Below are 15,651 nucleotides of genomic sequence, written 5' to 3'. Positions count from 1 at the left end.
TACAGAGAAAGGCAGAGATATAGGCAGAGGGAGAGAGCCATAGCGGGCTCCATGCAGGGAGTCCGATGTGGAACTTGATCCTGGGACTCGGGGATCATGCCCTGAGCCAAAGGCAGATAGATGCTCAACCGCTGAGCCACCCAGGTGTCCTGGCAGGTTTTTTCTTGTAGAGACTCAAGTGTGTACATGTGGATTACACACATTTTTTGGTGAATGTCAGAATTTTAAAAATATTATTTTTGTTATATTATAGATCTCGTATTTTTTTTAATTTTTTTTTTTTTTTTAATTATGATAGTCACAGAGAGAGAGAGAGAGAGGCAGAGACACAGGCAGAGGGAGAAGCAGGCTCCATGCACCGGGAGCCCGATGTGGGATTCGATCCCGGGTCTCCAGGATCGCGCCCTGGGCCAAAGGCAGGCGCCAAACCGCTACGCCACCCAGGGATCCCTAGATTTCGTATTTTCTGTTGGAAAATAGTTCCAAAATCAATTATGGTGAAAGTTAGTGACAAAGTATGATGTGGCATATAAATTTTCTTTTGCAAATTCATAATGAATATAACTAAAAGCTGCTGTTTTACTGGGATTTCCACTAAGCCATGAAGTCCAGTTCATATTTTCTTTAGTAATTTTTCAATATTCTCTTCCTACAGCCTGCCCATCATCAGTGTCTGTTGAAGTGAGTGCAGATGGGGTAAACATGCTACCTTTGTCCACTCCCGTTGTTACAAGTGGTCTCACCTACATAAAAATTCAGCTGGTAAAAGCTGAAGTAGCTTCTGCTGTCTGCCTTAGACTTCATCGCCCACGAGATGCCAGCACATTAGGCCTTTCACAAATTAAATTACTGGGCCTCACTGCTTTTGGTACCACTTCTTCAGCGACAGTTAATAATCCCTTTCTTCCATCTGAAGATCAGGTATCCAAAACAAGGTATGTTATGTATCTCATTCTTAAAGTAAAGCTTTCTGAGCTTTTTATGAAGTTATTTTATTCCATGGTTTCTTTTTTAGAGCATAGGAAGTTTTTTGCTCCATAGGTAACTTATATAATACCATAATTTTACTATGTATAATAGAAATGCTAATTCTGTAGAACTTGAGCCTGGTTAAAATTGAGATTTATATGTTTTTAATTCTTGAGATAATCTGCAGTGTGGCATATGTGGGTATAGGTTTCCATTCTTCAGATCACAGTCTAATATAAGAATTTCCGAATACCCGTAACCAGGATACATTAGAGCCATACAAATTGACCGTGTAGTCAGAGACCTAGTCTTAAATGGTAATTCCTAAATGCCAGTGAATAGAAGGGTTAGATTGGAACCATACAAATGGACCAAATTAACCAAGACCCGAACATAGCCTTTAATTCACATTCATTTAGTAAATTTTGATAGTTGAAAATTTTATATATTGATTCTACTGAAGGTTTTGCCTGATAAGAAAATTTAGGGGTTTTGTTTCATTCTCAAGCTGGCAAGACTTTATAGTTTTTCACAGCTGTAATTCTATGCAATTTGTATTTAAACATATAAATATATATATATATATATATAAATATATATATATATAAACATTTCTGACTAAAATAAAGGCAAGCACATAGTATCTAAATGCAATTAGTGATTAAGAATTTTTATTTGTTATGGAGGAAACTTACTGTGTTTAAATTTCTTGTTGATCTTATAAGCATTTTTTTTTTATACAGGTTGGTATTTGTGAAACACATCATGCTGATTTGTTTTATGTCAGAAATAATTTGAGCTACTTAAATTTATCACATAAGCCATTTTGTGTTGTATATTTCAGTATCGGTTGGTTACGGTTATTACATCATTGCCTTACTCACATCAGTGATCTGGAAGGAATGATGGCCAGTGCAGCTGCACCTACTGCTAATCTACTACAGACTTGTGCTGCCTTATTGATGTCCCCATACTGTGGAATGCATTCTCCTAACATTGAGGTTGTACTTGTAAAGATTGGACTGCAATCCACAAGAATTGGCCTGAAACTTATAGACATTCTTCTGAGAAACTGTGCAGCATCAGGCAGTGATCCTACAGGTGAACAGTTAACTTTGATATTTTAATTTTTACCTATCTGCAAAATAATGACAGTTGAATTATGTGATCTTTTGATTAAATCTGTTTCTGAAATTAATTTCCATTATTACTTTCAATATTTTAAGGGGTTGGTTTGTTATTGTTGTAATTTATGAAAGAGTTATTTTTAATTAATAATTTAAAATTAAAAAAAATAATTTAAAATTAAATTTAGCAAATATTCTTTTTCCATTTGCTAATTGTGAAAACTTCCTTTTGTTTCGTTTTTGTAAGATTTGAACAGCCCTTTACTTTTTGGAAGACTGAATGGACTCTCTTCCGATTCTACAATAGATATTCTTTACCAGCTTGGAACAACTCAGGATCCTGGAACAAAGGACAGGTATATGTTTATCTTGTTTTTTGTTTAAGGACACACATACACACAGTCACATGGTAGTGAACATTATTTGTAATACTTTCTCCTTAAATTGTTTCATAAAAGTATTGAATATATTATACCTTTAACTGTATTCTTTACATGATACAACTTCTAGAAATTTTTGTGAACGTTAAACATAAATTTTTACATGTTTTAACATATTTTAAGCTAATATGAGCTCAAATAGAATTTTTAATCAATATTACATTTGATGAATGGAACGAAATAAAATATTACATATTTTTACGTGAACCAAGTTGTGATGAGATCTTTGTAAGCTGTAATGATATCTTAATCATACTGTCGTAGGTGGTATTTACTGTGTCTGAATATAGGAATAGCGTGTCTGTATTAGGTACTTAATCTATAGTGACATGATAATAGTGTTTGTTTTGATTACCTATTATTATTATGTATAATATTCATTGACAGGTTTTCATTAGACTCTCTACCTTTTTTCCTATCCCAAAGTGAAATGCTATCATACCAAGTAAATAACATCTGAATAATTCACCTAGATACCTAGTGATATTTTAGTATAGGCAGGTTTTGTTTTGTTTTGTTTTGTTTTGTTTGTTTTTTTTTAGTATAGGCAGTTTTAGATGAGTTTTACTTTTGTAGTTCTTCCTTGAGGTCTTCTGTCTTCAAATGGATAAGACCTCCCAAGTATTTTTGAAACTTGTGGGGGTTTTTTTGTTTTTTTAAAGATTTTTTAATTTTCTCATTAATAAATATTAATGAGAGAGAGAGAAAGAAAGCAAGCGAGTGGCAGAGACACAGGCAGAGGGAGAAGCAGGCTCCATGCAATTAGCCTGACATGGGACTTGATCCCAGGTCTCCAGGATCACGCCCTGGGCTGAAGGTGGTGCTAAACCTCTGAGCCACCCGGGCTGCCCAAAACTTGTTTTTATTGGTAAATTTTTGAGTGATGATTTGGCATTCTCTTGTTTTATATGTACCATCTATATCAAAAGAACATTACAGAGTACGTGACTCTATAAACAAATTTTTAAAAATCTGTTTTCTGAATTATTTTATTTTGTAATTTTGATTAATATTTAAGAAAATCATTTGATACTTTATTAATTTGTTTATAAATTATTAATTTTGTAGGTACTTAACTCATTTTATAAGTATTTACTGAAGAGCTGCTAGATATTAGAGTTTCCAAGTTCATTGAATCCAGCTTTTGTCTTGGCTTGGGAGACAGAATACCATCACTCCCAAGGCAAGATTTATATAGATCAGATTTGGGGAGTATATAGTAGAGTGTCAACCATAGAAGGTGCCTGGTAAATATTGGACTTTAATCATTGATATGTAATAGTTTTTATTCATTTTAGGCTAGTTGCTTTTATTTTTTCTAATTAAAAATGTGTAAATGACATTTATCAAGTAAATTTATCTTCGTAACTTCAAAATATTAAATAAGCTGACTTCCATTAAGCTTTATCCTTTATGTAAATTATATAGTTACTATGTTTAAAAACATGGAATTTTTAAAAAAATATTTTTTGATAAAAGAAATTTGGCCCAGTTTGAATCATAATGATTATTCGGGTTAAAAAGAATATAAAAAATAGGTTTTAAATATTTTTCTGGACCAACTTTCTTAAAATCTCTTACACTTGATTCTTTAATAGTTTTATGGTTTTAATCATAAGAAAATGACCCTAAACAAAGTTGTTTTTACTGCATAATACTTTTTAAAACATAACTATTTTGGAACTGACATAATAAGATTGTTGGCTTCTGTGAACTGAGAAAATTTTGTCCCTCTCTTCTGTTTTTCTGACTTCTCTTTATTTCCTGTCATGTGAAGTTTAAAGGGTCTTGTCCTTCAGGGCAGAAAGGAGGATTAAGTGGCATATACCTTCCTTCCCCTATCTTTTACTCTGAAGCAAAGAATCTTGTGATCTAAACCAGAAATTTGAAAGCAAACAAAAATATAAATACCTTGTTTTAATAACTCAGTTATAAATCTTACCCGGTTTTCTGTATTTTATATAAACTCGAAAGCCTTATTGCTTTAAAAGGTGGTGTTCTGTCAGTAGCCCCCAGCTCCAGGGTATTGAGGGTAGGATAGCACTTGAAAAAAGTACATATATTGGGACTATATTCTGTTTGCAGAGTTAAGGGGGCTGGGTGGCTGCTGCTAGTATTTAATGGTTGGGGGCCAGAGGCATGACCCATGCTGTAGTGCGTGAGATTCTGCACAATGAAGAATTAGCCCCAGATTACTGCTCTAGGTTGTATGGATTTGTTACAAAATAAAAGAAAATCTACAAAAAACAGTGAATTTGTTAAGTGTTATATCCTATAATTCTAGATATTGATTTTTTAATAAATGAATTATTAATCAGTGTTTATTTGCAAAATGGTTGTTATTTCAAACATTTTCATCAGTTAAGATTAGTAAGGTTATAGGAAAACTGGAACTACTGTATTCTTTCTGCTTATATAAATTCCTTTTCCTTCCTATTTTAGTTTAAAATTTATTAAAAACAGTATATTATTTTCATATACACATTGCTTACATGTAATGATGATATTTATCCATATTAAATGTCAGTGGTATAATTGGTTATTTGAATTCATTTTCTTTTTAAGAATCCAGGCCTTATTAAAATGGGTCAGTGATTCTGCAAGAGTGGCTGCTTTGAGAAGAAGTGGCAGGATGAGCTACATGTGTCCTAACTCTTCAACAGTAGAGTATGGTCTTCTTATGCCATCTCCTTCTCATCTTCATTGTGTGGCAGCAATTCTGTGGCATAGTTATGAACTGCTTGTAGAGTATGATTTACCAGCACTGCTGGACCGAGAGCTCTTTGAGTAAGTACGATATTTGAAATCCCTTTTTCCCCAGTATGACATCTTTAGAGGTTTTCACTTGATGAAACAGTATTTATATGCCTATTTGGAGAATAATAATACTTTGAAAGTTGTAGTTATGTATAATCAGGTATAATTTTGAAATTAGGTGTCACACAAATTTATCTTCATGTTTTAAGAAAATAAATTCATGTCATTTCATGCTTTTCCCAGCTAAAATCTAGAGTGTTTAATTTAATGTATATGTTCCTACAGTTCATAGTGTTTATTCTTTTTTTTGTAAATTTACCCACTAGAATTATTTTTTTGATAGGCTCCATGCCCAGTGTGGAGCCCAACATGGGGTTTAAATTCATAACCTTGAGATCAAGACCTGAGCTGAGATCAAGAGTCAGACTTTTAATTGATTGAGCCGCCCAGGCCACTCCTCACCAGGAGTAATTAATGTACAATTATGGAGGAAAAAAAGTATAGCCAGAAATTTTTAAAGAGTTACTGCTTTAGAGAGTTTTTATGATTAGTTGTTTTTACTACTTTCTAGATATCTGATACCATTATTCTTTTGGTAGTTTCCACTTACCCACATTTCTTTACTATGCTCAGCTAAGGCTTTGCTGAACTAACTTATAATTGCTAACTCTGTAACAGAATATTATATTTATTTCTGAGAGGTTCCATAACTCCTAGAAGATTAGCCTTTTGTCCTTTAGCCTGTCATTTTTATATTTGACCTTTTCAGTTGGCATAACTCATGAATTATTAATGAAACTCCCTAATAGCTTTTGATTTGTGAATTTAAGCCATCAATCATGTCATGTTCAATCTAAACATTTCTTTTGTATAGTTTGTCATTGTTTCTTAATGTGGCTTTTTTTGAGGTCACAGAGAATGGTAGATCCATTTTAATATAGATCTCTTGATTTTCTATACTCATTTCACAAGTCTAATCTAACTTCACCTACCTAAAAACTTAAATAAAATATATCACAGTCTTCCTGAAATCTTATGTCATAATATTTTATGTCAAATAAAATGTATAATTTTATAGATTTTATAATTTTAAAGATTATAGGTTGGTTTCTAATACTTGTATTGAGGTCTTTCTAAATAAAGATACATATATAATGTTAATCTGACATCTTTTTTTCCTCTAGGTTGCTTTTTAATTGGTCCATGTCTCTTCCCTGCAATATGGTTTTGAAGAAAGCTGTTGACAGTCTGCTTTGCTCCATGTGTCATATACACCCAAGTTATTTTTCTTTGCTCATGGGCTGGATGGGTATTACCCCTCCTCCAATGCAGTGTCACCACAGACTGTCCATGACTGATGATAGCAAAAAGCAAGATCTTACTTCATCCTTAACAGATGACTCTAAAAACGCACAAGCACCTCTCGCACTAACTGAATCCCATTTGGCAACCCTTGCGTCCTCTTCTCAATCTCCAGAAGCTATCAAACAATTATTGGACTCAGGTTTGCCTTCTCTTCTTGTGAGGAGTCTGGCTAGTTTTTGCTTTAGTCACATTTCTTACTCAGAAAGCATTGCTCAGTCAATAGATACTTCTCAGGACAAGCTCAGGCGGCATCATGTTGCACAGCAATGTAATAAGATGCCTATCACAGCAGACCTGATTGCTCCTATTCTTAGGTTTTTGACAGAAGTTGGCAGTAGCCATGTTATGAAAGACTGGCTTGGTGGGTCTGAAGTCAATCCACTATGGACAGCACTTCTGTTTTTACTGTGTCACTCTGGGTCCACTTCTGGAGGACATCATTTAGGTGCACAACAGACTAGTGCAAGATCAGCCTCTCTCTCTTCAGCTGCTCCAACAGGATTGACTACTCAACAGAGGACAGCAATTGAGAATGCGACTGTTGCATTCTTTCTGCAGTGCATTTCATGCCATCCTAATAACCAAAAACTGATGGCCCAGGTAAGATTAGAAAAATTGGCTTATGTTTTAGTCATCTTATTTTAATATGCTGTTAAGTAACACTAATGAAATGAGTTGAGAAAGGAGTATGTAGCACGGGTGATGATGAAGTTTGGGGTTCGACACATTAAAGGTTCTGAATTTAAACCATAATTAAAGTATTGATGATACCTCCTCCGTCTTCTTCTCAACCGTCACGTATTCTTTTTTTTTTTTTTTTTTAAGATTTTATTTATTTATTCTTGAGAGACACAGAGAGAGGGGCAGAGACACAGGCAGAGAGAGAGAAGCAGGCTCCATGCAGGGAGCCTGACGTGGGACGTGATCCCAGGTCTCCAGGATCACTCTCCGGGCTGAAGGCGGCGCTAGACTGCTGAGCCACCGGGGCTCCCAAAACGTATTCTTTTTGATAAGATAATGGGCAAATTCATGGCGATTCTAGCTATAGTTGATACATTCCTCCTTTTAGACTCCCATCCTCTTCCTCCAACTCCAGTAAAACACTTTAGCTGCTGAAAAAGGATTGACCACTTGAAGGTGGTTAACAAGCATCTCATCTGCAGTGAGGCTTTGTATTTTCTTGTAACCGGATTGCTTCAACTCTTGGTTTGCTTTTAATGAAGCAGACATTAGGGTAGTTTTCAGATAGGAGACTCCTGACAAGGAACCTTAAAAATGGAAGAGGTTATTTTACTGTAGTAAGTCCTTGGGGCCAAAATCTTGAAAGCTAGAATTATTTCAGAAATACTTATAGTTGATTTTTGCCAGGTTCTACTCCTTTCTAGCTGTTTGATTCTCACGCGTTGTTTAACTTATAAAATGGGAATGATAATACCTGCCTCAAAAAGTTTTTTGAGATAATTAAATATCGTGATGTATATAAAGTAACTGCATAGAGACTGAGATGTGGTAGACCCCAATAAATAGGAATCAGCTTTTTTTCTTTTTTTTTTTACTCCCTAATTTACAGTGCTTATTCAGGACAGCCTATCAGTATCTAAAAGGGGGACACCTGGGTGGCTCAGTGGTTGAGCGTCTGCCTTCAGCTCAGGGCATGATCCCAGGGTCTGGGATTGAGTCCCACGTTGGGCTCCCTGCATGGAACCTGCTTCTCCCTCTGCCTGTGTCTCTGCCTTTCTCTGTGTGTGTCTTTCATGAATAAATAAATAAAATCTTAAGAAAATATATCTAAAAGGATAGCTATAATAATTTCCTTTTTTTTTGCTATAATAATTTCCAAAAATACTCAATGATTTTACATTATTGAGAAGAATAACAAGATACCTTACTGTCTCAAGTAATTGATTACTGTGAAACTATATCTGCTTAGTGTGCCTAATTAAAAGGCATAAATTACCAATTTTAACCAAAGTCATGGATATGAATATATGAAAATTTGTTTTGTGCCTCTGGGTAGCATGAAAACTTTGTGACTTATTGCTTTCTGGCTTAATTTTAATTTCTCATCTTCTTATTAAGGCTTTGTGTTGTATTTCTAATACCCTTTTTTCCATTGTTTTTATTACATTGTAACCACATTGATATTGACTAAAGTTAAAGATTACTTGGTTATACTAGGTATTTATTATGTGCAAATCCTGTATTAGTAATTTCCCTTATTCACAGAAATTTTTTCTGGGGATAGTCTTTTATTCTTGGAAGTACAAAACTGCAGGTTAATAGTGCATATAACTTTTTAAATCTCCTTTACTTGCCAGGTTCTCTGTGAACTTTTTCAGACATCTCCTCAAAGAGGGAACCTTCCAACATCAGGGAACATTTCAGGGTTTATACGTAGATTATTTTTGCAGTTGATGCTGGAGGATGAGAAAGTGACAATGTTTCTTCAGTCTCCTTGTCCAGTGAGTATTTAACAGTTAAATTGAATATTAATAATTAGCTGTGTGCAAAGATATTTTATAATTTCATACCAGAGCCTGGAATTATCTCTATATCTTATTTCTAAAATAGCATATAAAGAATAACCTTTATACTTAATGATAGGACTTAAAAATCTCTTTTGGATAACACTCCTTGTGGTGAATAGCCTAATAATTATACCCTGCCATGAAATGTGTAATTTGATTGGGGGAAAAAGTGATTATCTGGTAGAGTGGTGCTAATACAAAAATTGATCAACAAATCAAATGGCAAATACGCGACATTTAAAAATATATACTAAATAAACCTTTTATATTTTGTGTTCATTTAAAATTTTTTATTCTTTTATGCTTTTGAAATGGTTTTATAGTGATACATGTTTCAGAGAAATCACTTCTTGATTTCTTTTGAATTTTCAGCTGTATAAAGGTAGAATTAATGCCACAAGCCATGTCATCCAGCATCCAATGTATGGAGCAGGCCATAAGTTCCGAACACTTCATCTGCCAGTCTCAACAACATTATCAGAAGTTCTTGACAGAGTGTCAGGCAAGTCAGATTTAAGTATAGTTCCCATAGTTCTTTGGTGTGACATGTGTTATGTGGAATTACAATAGAATGGACAAGGAAATGTTGACAAGCCTTGGGAAGCCATTGGTGGAATTTTCTCATAGTAAACCATCTATCTTATATAATATGATTTGCAGGCTATTAATTGGAATGACAGGACTCTAATAAACATTTACTAGATCTCAGAAATGACTGGTCAAGAGATGAAAGTGAAATGGGTAGACCTGACTGATGATCTTACTGTGTATAATAGTGAAAAAAGTAGAGAGAAATTTTCACTTAGGTTCTTGCCTGTATTCTAAGATGATGATTCTAAGCCATTCTAATAAGATTGATGCCTTTAAACAGCATACAGCTTATGAAATAAACAAGGTTTTGATGGCAGAATCCAAATCAACTGTAGATAGTTTTATTTTATTGCCTCTCAGAAATCCTGTGAATAAAATCAATGGATGCATTGAGTAAGCATCTTCTATGTCTAAGCACAGTAATCAGCCTTTGGGTGTTAAGAGTAAGCAAGACGCACACTCTGCCCCTCAGAGTATTATGATCTTTTGTATGCTGTCAGATTAAAAAATAAATTTAAGAATGTTTACCTTCTAATACAAATGTAAGTATGTTTCTAACTGAATGCAGTAGAAGGGAATACCTAGGCTTACAACAGCAGAAAGTTAGGAGTGTCTCAGAAAAAAGCTTCTATTAGTGGGAAATAGAAGTCTAAGCTTAGAGTAAAAAACTGGATTGTAGAGATTTTGGAGTTGTCATGATACATAGTAAGTTAAACCTTGTGAATGAATGTGATTGCTATGAAAAAATAAGGTATTAAAGAATCTTCTTTGGTTTTAGTCACTGCATCTAATGCAAGTGTGTACATAATACTTTTCTTTTTATATGTTCTAAGTTAAAATGTTAGAACACTATTATAACTATAAATAACATTCATTCTTATTTGAAAAGGTCTCCCTTACCCTCTTACAGCTGAACTTTTTTTGAAAATTTAATTTTACAGACTTTTTCTCTATATATAATAGTCTTAAAATTTTTCCTTCTACGTGATGAAGAAAAATAATGAATAATTAAATAAAAGAAGGAGAGTTGGGGAAGAGTACTGAAGTTCAGTTATTGAGTCTTACATTTAATTTGATCATGGAAAAGTAATAGACATTATTACAAAATAACTGAAATTATTTTTCTTTATCTTTACTATAAAGGAATACTGTTTTCTAAAACGTCTTTCAGTCATTAAAAATTTAAAGATTAGTTCTCCCCCACACAAAAAATAAAGATTAGTTCCTTTTATTACCTACAAATTTAAAAAATAAATTGATTGCTTTGTAAGAACACTCTTAATAAAAAGTCCAACTGAGTCATCTGAGCAAACATCAGAAATTTGCAGGTGCTTAATATAACTCTAATTAGCAATGCTTTGGTCTTTTAAAGCATGTTTATGATCTTTAGCCATATTTGATGATCTATTTCCATGTGTATGTATATTTCATCAATATGTGTTAAAACAAATCCAAAATTACAATAATTTTACTCGCTTCCTAAAGCTTCTCACTATGTTGCTTTCACATAATAAACGTTTTGTGTCAGTATTTTTGCTTTTACACATTTCTCTCATTACTTTTAAGCAATTTGATTGTTATATGCCTTGTAGTTTTCTTCTTATGCTGCGAGTTTGTTAACTTTCTTGAATCTGGGTTTATAGATTTCATCAAATTTGGAATTAATTTTTTTTACAAATATTGTCCCAAATATTTTCTGTCGTCCGTTTCTCTCCTCTCTTTGGGTAATTCCAGTTACACATTTTTATTAAGCCTCTTGAAGTTCTTTCACAGAGCTCACTGAAGCTCTGTTCATTTTTCCCCCCAACTTCTTCCTCCTCTGTTTAGAATTTTTGGATAATTTATATTACTCTATCTTAAAATTCTGTTCCTCTGTAGTGTTTGTTAGAAGTTCTTTTGGTTCTTTTTTTATATCTTTTTGACCTTTCTAAAGTATATAAGCTTTTCTCTATCATCTTAAACACACTGATTGTTTATCTTGATTATTTTTCCTCATTATGGATTGTATATTATGGCTTCTTTATTTGCCTGAAAATTTTTATTGGATGTCAGGCAATGTGACTTCTACTTTTTTAATTTTTTGGGGTGCTGGCTATTTTTGTGTTTTAATATTTTTTTATCTTGTTCTGGGGTAAAGTTATATGAACTGAAAACAGATTGTTTCTTTTAGAGCCAGCTTTTAAGTTTTATTAGGTAGGACAAGAGCTGCTTTTGATCTGGGACAGAACTTACTGTGATAGTGGAAGTTTTTTTTATAAACTTATCCTGTCTAGTACAGTAGCTCTTAAGCACATGAAATGTGTTTGGCAAGACTAAGGAACTAAATTTTTAATGAATTTAATTTTAAAATGGTGCTATTTTGGAATAGAAGTAGGATACTACATTTGAAAATGCAGATCTAGGGCTACTTTAGCTTTACTACAGAGGAAATACCCTTCTGAGAACCCCGTTAGGATAGGACCTAGGCATTGGGAACACACGTTACAACCATAATTTTAGACCCTGGGGCTGGTCCCTTGTTACAGTTGAGAAGTACTTTCCTTTGCCTTTGGTGGTTTCCTCTTAATAAAATGCTTATCCATATGCACTGAAAACCCAAAGGAGACACTAGGTCTCCGGAGCTCAAGCTCTCTGCACATCTCTCCTCCCTAACAGTGTAACCTGAAAACTGCAGCCAGCCGCCTTTGTCTCCCAGTGCATTCCTCACCTTGAGTGACTCCTGAGTTATGTCAGTCTGTGGCCTGGGAAATATAGGCAATGAGCTGGAGCAGTCAAGGGCTCGCTCCCCTCATTAGTTTTTTCACTTATTTAGGTATCAATCTCCTGTCTTCCTGACAGCCGTTGTCTGAAAACTAATGTATTTTTCCTAGTTTATAGTTATTTCAGGTAGGAGAGTAAATCTGGTTTTTGTTGTTTTATCTTGACCAGAAGTGGTTATTCAAACTAGAACAATTTTAAACAGAATGTTGAGAAAATTTTTTCTTAGTGATATCTTTTAGTATTTGGCATTTACTGGAATAACAGTATGTTCTTAGTACCTAATGATCTTTACTGATTTTCCTGATTATGCTATCAATTAATTGTGTGAATTTTTTATTATTTAAGTATTTCATTCTGACTTCTGTATTTTGCCATTTGGAATTGATTGGTTGTTTCTGTAAGAAAGTAAATGTATTGTTGGATTATATATTTATTGTTTTTAGTATTTACAGAATTTTTAAATTTCACACAAAAAAGTACTCTCTAAAGGCAGTTTGCAGTTAGGAGGAACTCCAGAAATTGAGATCACAGGGATATTTTCAGACAGTCAAATAAAGCTAAAGAGTAGGAGATAATACAAAGCATACTATTTTATCATTTGTTTCACCTTTACAACCTTATAAAGCACCTTTAGATAATAACTGTTAAGTTAGAAAAGTACAAAGAATCATATCCATTTAGTGAATAACTAATATTAAAACAGTTAAAAAAAATAGTTCATATAGGCTTTTGAATTTCTGGTGACCAAATCAGATCATTGATTTCATGATTTTTTTTTTTAAGATTTTATTTATTCATGAGAGAGGCAGAGACACACAGCAGAAGGAGAAGCAAGCTCTTTAAAGTATCTAAGTTTCCTAAGTTAAAAATAGCAAAACAAATTTTCATTAGTGAAATTTGTTCCCTTCTACTCCTGTTTGTAGAATAAAAAATCTAACATAGTTGCTTTAAGAAGAGTCCTGAGCTTATGTTACATATTTGCCTTTAATAGGTTAGATCAGTGACTCAGTTTTGAAAATAGTATTCTTTCTTGATACGTCATGTTGTAAGGACCAAATTATGTGTTGGTGGCAAGTACATTGAACTGTGCCTAAAACAAAGGAAATTAAGTGGTAGTAGTTTTTCATTGCCTTGAGAGGTAATAACCACTGTAATTTGTGATGTTTTCTGGAGATTGGAATTTAAGTATTCAGGCTTATGAGCAGTGGTGATTCCCTTACATTACTCTCAGCAGGCTTTACCACATCAGTATCTTCTAAATGCGTTTACATTCCCTCCATATTAGTGGTAATATCTTGTGTAATCTTTGTTTGAAATATTTATAGCTTCCTTCTTAATGATTTTGAAAAGCAGTGTATTTTAGGTAATATTTTCTTACAGATACACCAAGTATCACTGCTAAACTAATTAGTGAACAGAAGGATGACAAAGAAAAGAAAAACCATGAAGAGAAAGAAAAAGTTAAGGCAGAAAATGGATTTCAGGACAATTACAGTGTTGTTGTTGCTTCAGGTATGCTTTCTGTTTTTTATGATCTTGATTTTGTTTCGGTTTTTATAAAATATAACACATATTTATAGGAACTTCATGTAATAACTATTAATGCAAAAAAAAAAAAAGGTGACTTGTAATGAAATTTTAATACTGGAGGTAAAGATATTGTACCTGAAATCCGTTACTAACTGGCAGTGTAATTATTACACTTATTTTATGTCCAAAACATACTATATTTCATCAGATACTGAACATTTGTGAATTGTTTAAATACTCCATTTAAGCTAAACAGCATACAGAGAATTGTGCTCATACTGTCAGGTGAAATAGATGACAAAATGGCTGAGATAACTGATCATTTTGGAGGATATTTTATTTAACATCAGTGATATGACTTTAGTTCATAAAAGGCTTTTTGTTTTTAAAGATTTTATTTATTTATTTACTTGAGAGCAAGTAAGGAAGTGAGACAGCGTAAGGGGTGGGGGAGGGGCAGGTAGAGAGGGAGAAACAGACTCCCCACAGAGCAGGGAGCCTGTTGCAGGGCTCCATCCCAGGACCCTGAGATCATGACCCGAGTCACCCAGGCACCCCAGAAAAGAAGGTTTAGCCTATATTATTTTACTCCTTAAGTAGGAGGGAGATCTCTATATTGGTGGAATTTATCTATCACAGAAGAATTAATGCAAGATTTCCTATGCATACTTGCACAAAAATACTTTCTAGTAAGTGGGCAGCCCATTACAGTAAGTGGGCACTCAGAACAATAAAAGGTTTTTATTTATTTATTTTTGAGAGAGAGAGAGAGCGCGCGCAACCTTGAGGGGGAGTGGATAGAGGGAGAAGTAGAGCAGGGAGCCTCATGCGGGACTCGATCCCAAGACCCTGGAATCATGACCTGAGCCAAAGGCAGATGCTTAACCAAATGAGCCACCCAGGTTCCCTGAGACCATAGAATTTAGCATTATTTTTTACTTTCTTAAAGATAGTTACAAACATGAAACAAAAATTCATGATGTGTTGTGAAGGGCAAATAGAATTGGGAGATCAGATATAAAAATGAGAAGAAACCTTTCTTTTCCCATTAAGGAATGTGATGCTTTTTAAAAATATTGTAGAAATACTCTTTTATTTCATGAGTGTGGCTATATATAGAATTTTACTGATTCTTGTAGGGCTGAAATCCCAGTCTAAACGGGCTGTGTCAGCTACACCACCTCGTCCACCATCCAGGAGAGGGAGAACAATGCCTGATAAAATCGGAAGTGCTTCTTCAGGAGCGGAGGCTGCCAACAAAATAATTACTGTCCCAGTGTTTCACCTGTTCCACAAACTCTTGGCAGGTAATGTTCACAATATGTAAAAATATAAAAAATTTTGAAGACATGTAACCACCAGACTCCTGTTTAATCTGTTGTTCTTGATAAGATAAATGATTTAGTGAAACTTTGTCCACACAGTTCCCTCTAAGAAAAATGAGATAAAAAGGAGTAACCTTTTACATATCCTTTTAAACATCATAATGTTGCATATTTACTGTTTACTAGGTTTCTAAATTTTGCTGTCAGTGTGCTATAAAATCAGTAAAAATAATGTTTTAAGGAATTCATAACAAGTTAT

The 15,651-nt window shown here is 33.8% G+C and overlaps 1 protein-coding gene across 30 annotated transcripts in view; it reads left to right on the top strand.

Moving 5' to 3' along the window:
- Positions 1 to 15,651, top strand: part of BIRC6 (baculoviral IAP repeat containing 6) — a 228,936-nt gene that overhangs the window by 131,813 nt on the left and 81,472 nt on the right. For all 30 annotated transcript variants that reach the window (XR_012003181.1, XR_012003179.1, XM_072767366.1 and 27 more), the window contains 9 exons: positions 656 to 935; positions 1,814 to 2,070; positions 2,344 to 2,452; positions 5,102 to 5,323; positions 6,478 to 7,258; positions 8,977 to 9,120; positions 9,559 to 9,688; positions 13,918 to 14,049; positions 15,207 to 15,374. Coding sequence is in view for 28 of the 30 variants with exons in the window: in XM_072767366.1 (XP_072623467.1) it covers positions 656 to 935; positions 1,814 to 2,070; positions 2,344 to 2,452; positions 5,102 to 5,323; positions 6,478 to 7,258; positions 8,977 to 9,120; positions 9,559 to 9,688; positions 13,918 to 14,049; positions 15,207 to 15,374 (2,223 nt within the window). In the remaining 2 variants the exon portion in view is untranslated. The remainder of the gene's footprint in view (positions 1 to 655; positions 936 to 1,813; positions 2,071 to 2,343; positions 2,453 to 5,101; positions 5,324 to 6,477; positions 7,259 to 8,976; positions 9,121 to 9,558; positions 9,689 to 13,917; positions 14,050 to 15,206; positions 15,375 to 15,651) is intronic.

Source organism: Vulpes vulpes, chromosome 8, assembly GCF_048418805.1.
Source record: "Vulpes vulpes isolate BD-2025 chromosome 8, VulVul3, whole genome shotgun sequence".
Taxonomy (NCBI): Eukaryota; Metazoa; Chordata; class Mammalia; order Carnivora; family Canidae; genus Vulpes; species Vulpes vulpes.
Note: the sequence above shows the minus strand (reverse complement) of the source record. Positions and strands in the feature narration are given on the sequence as shown.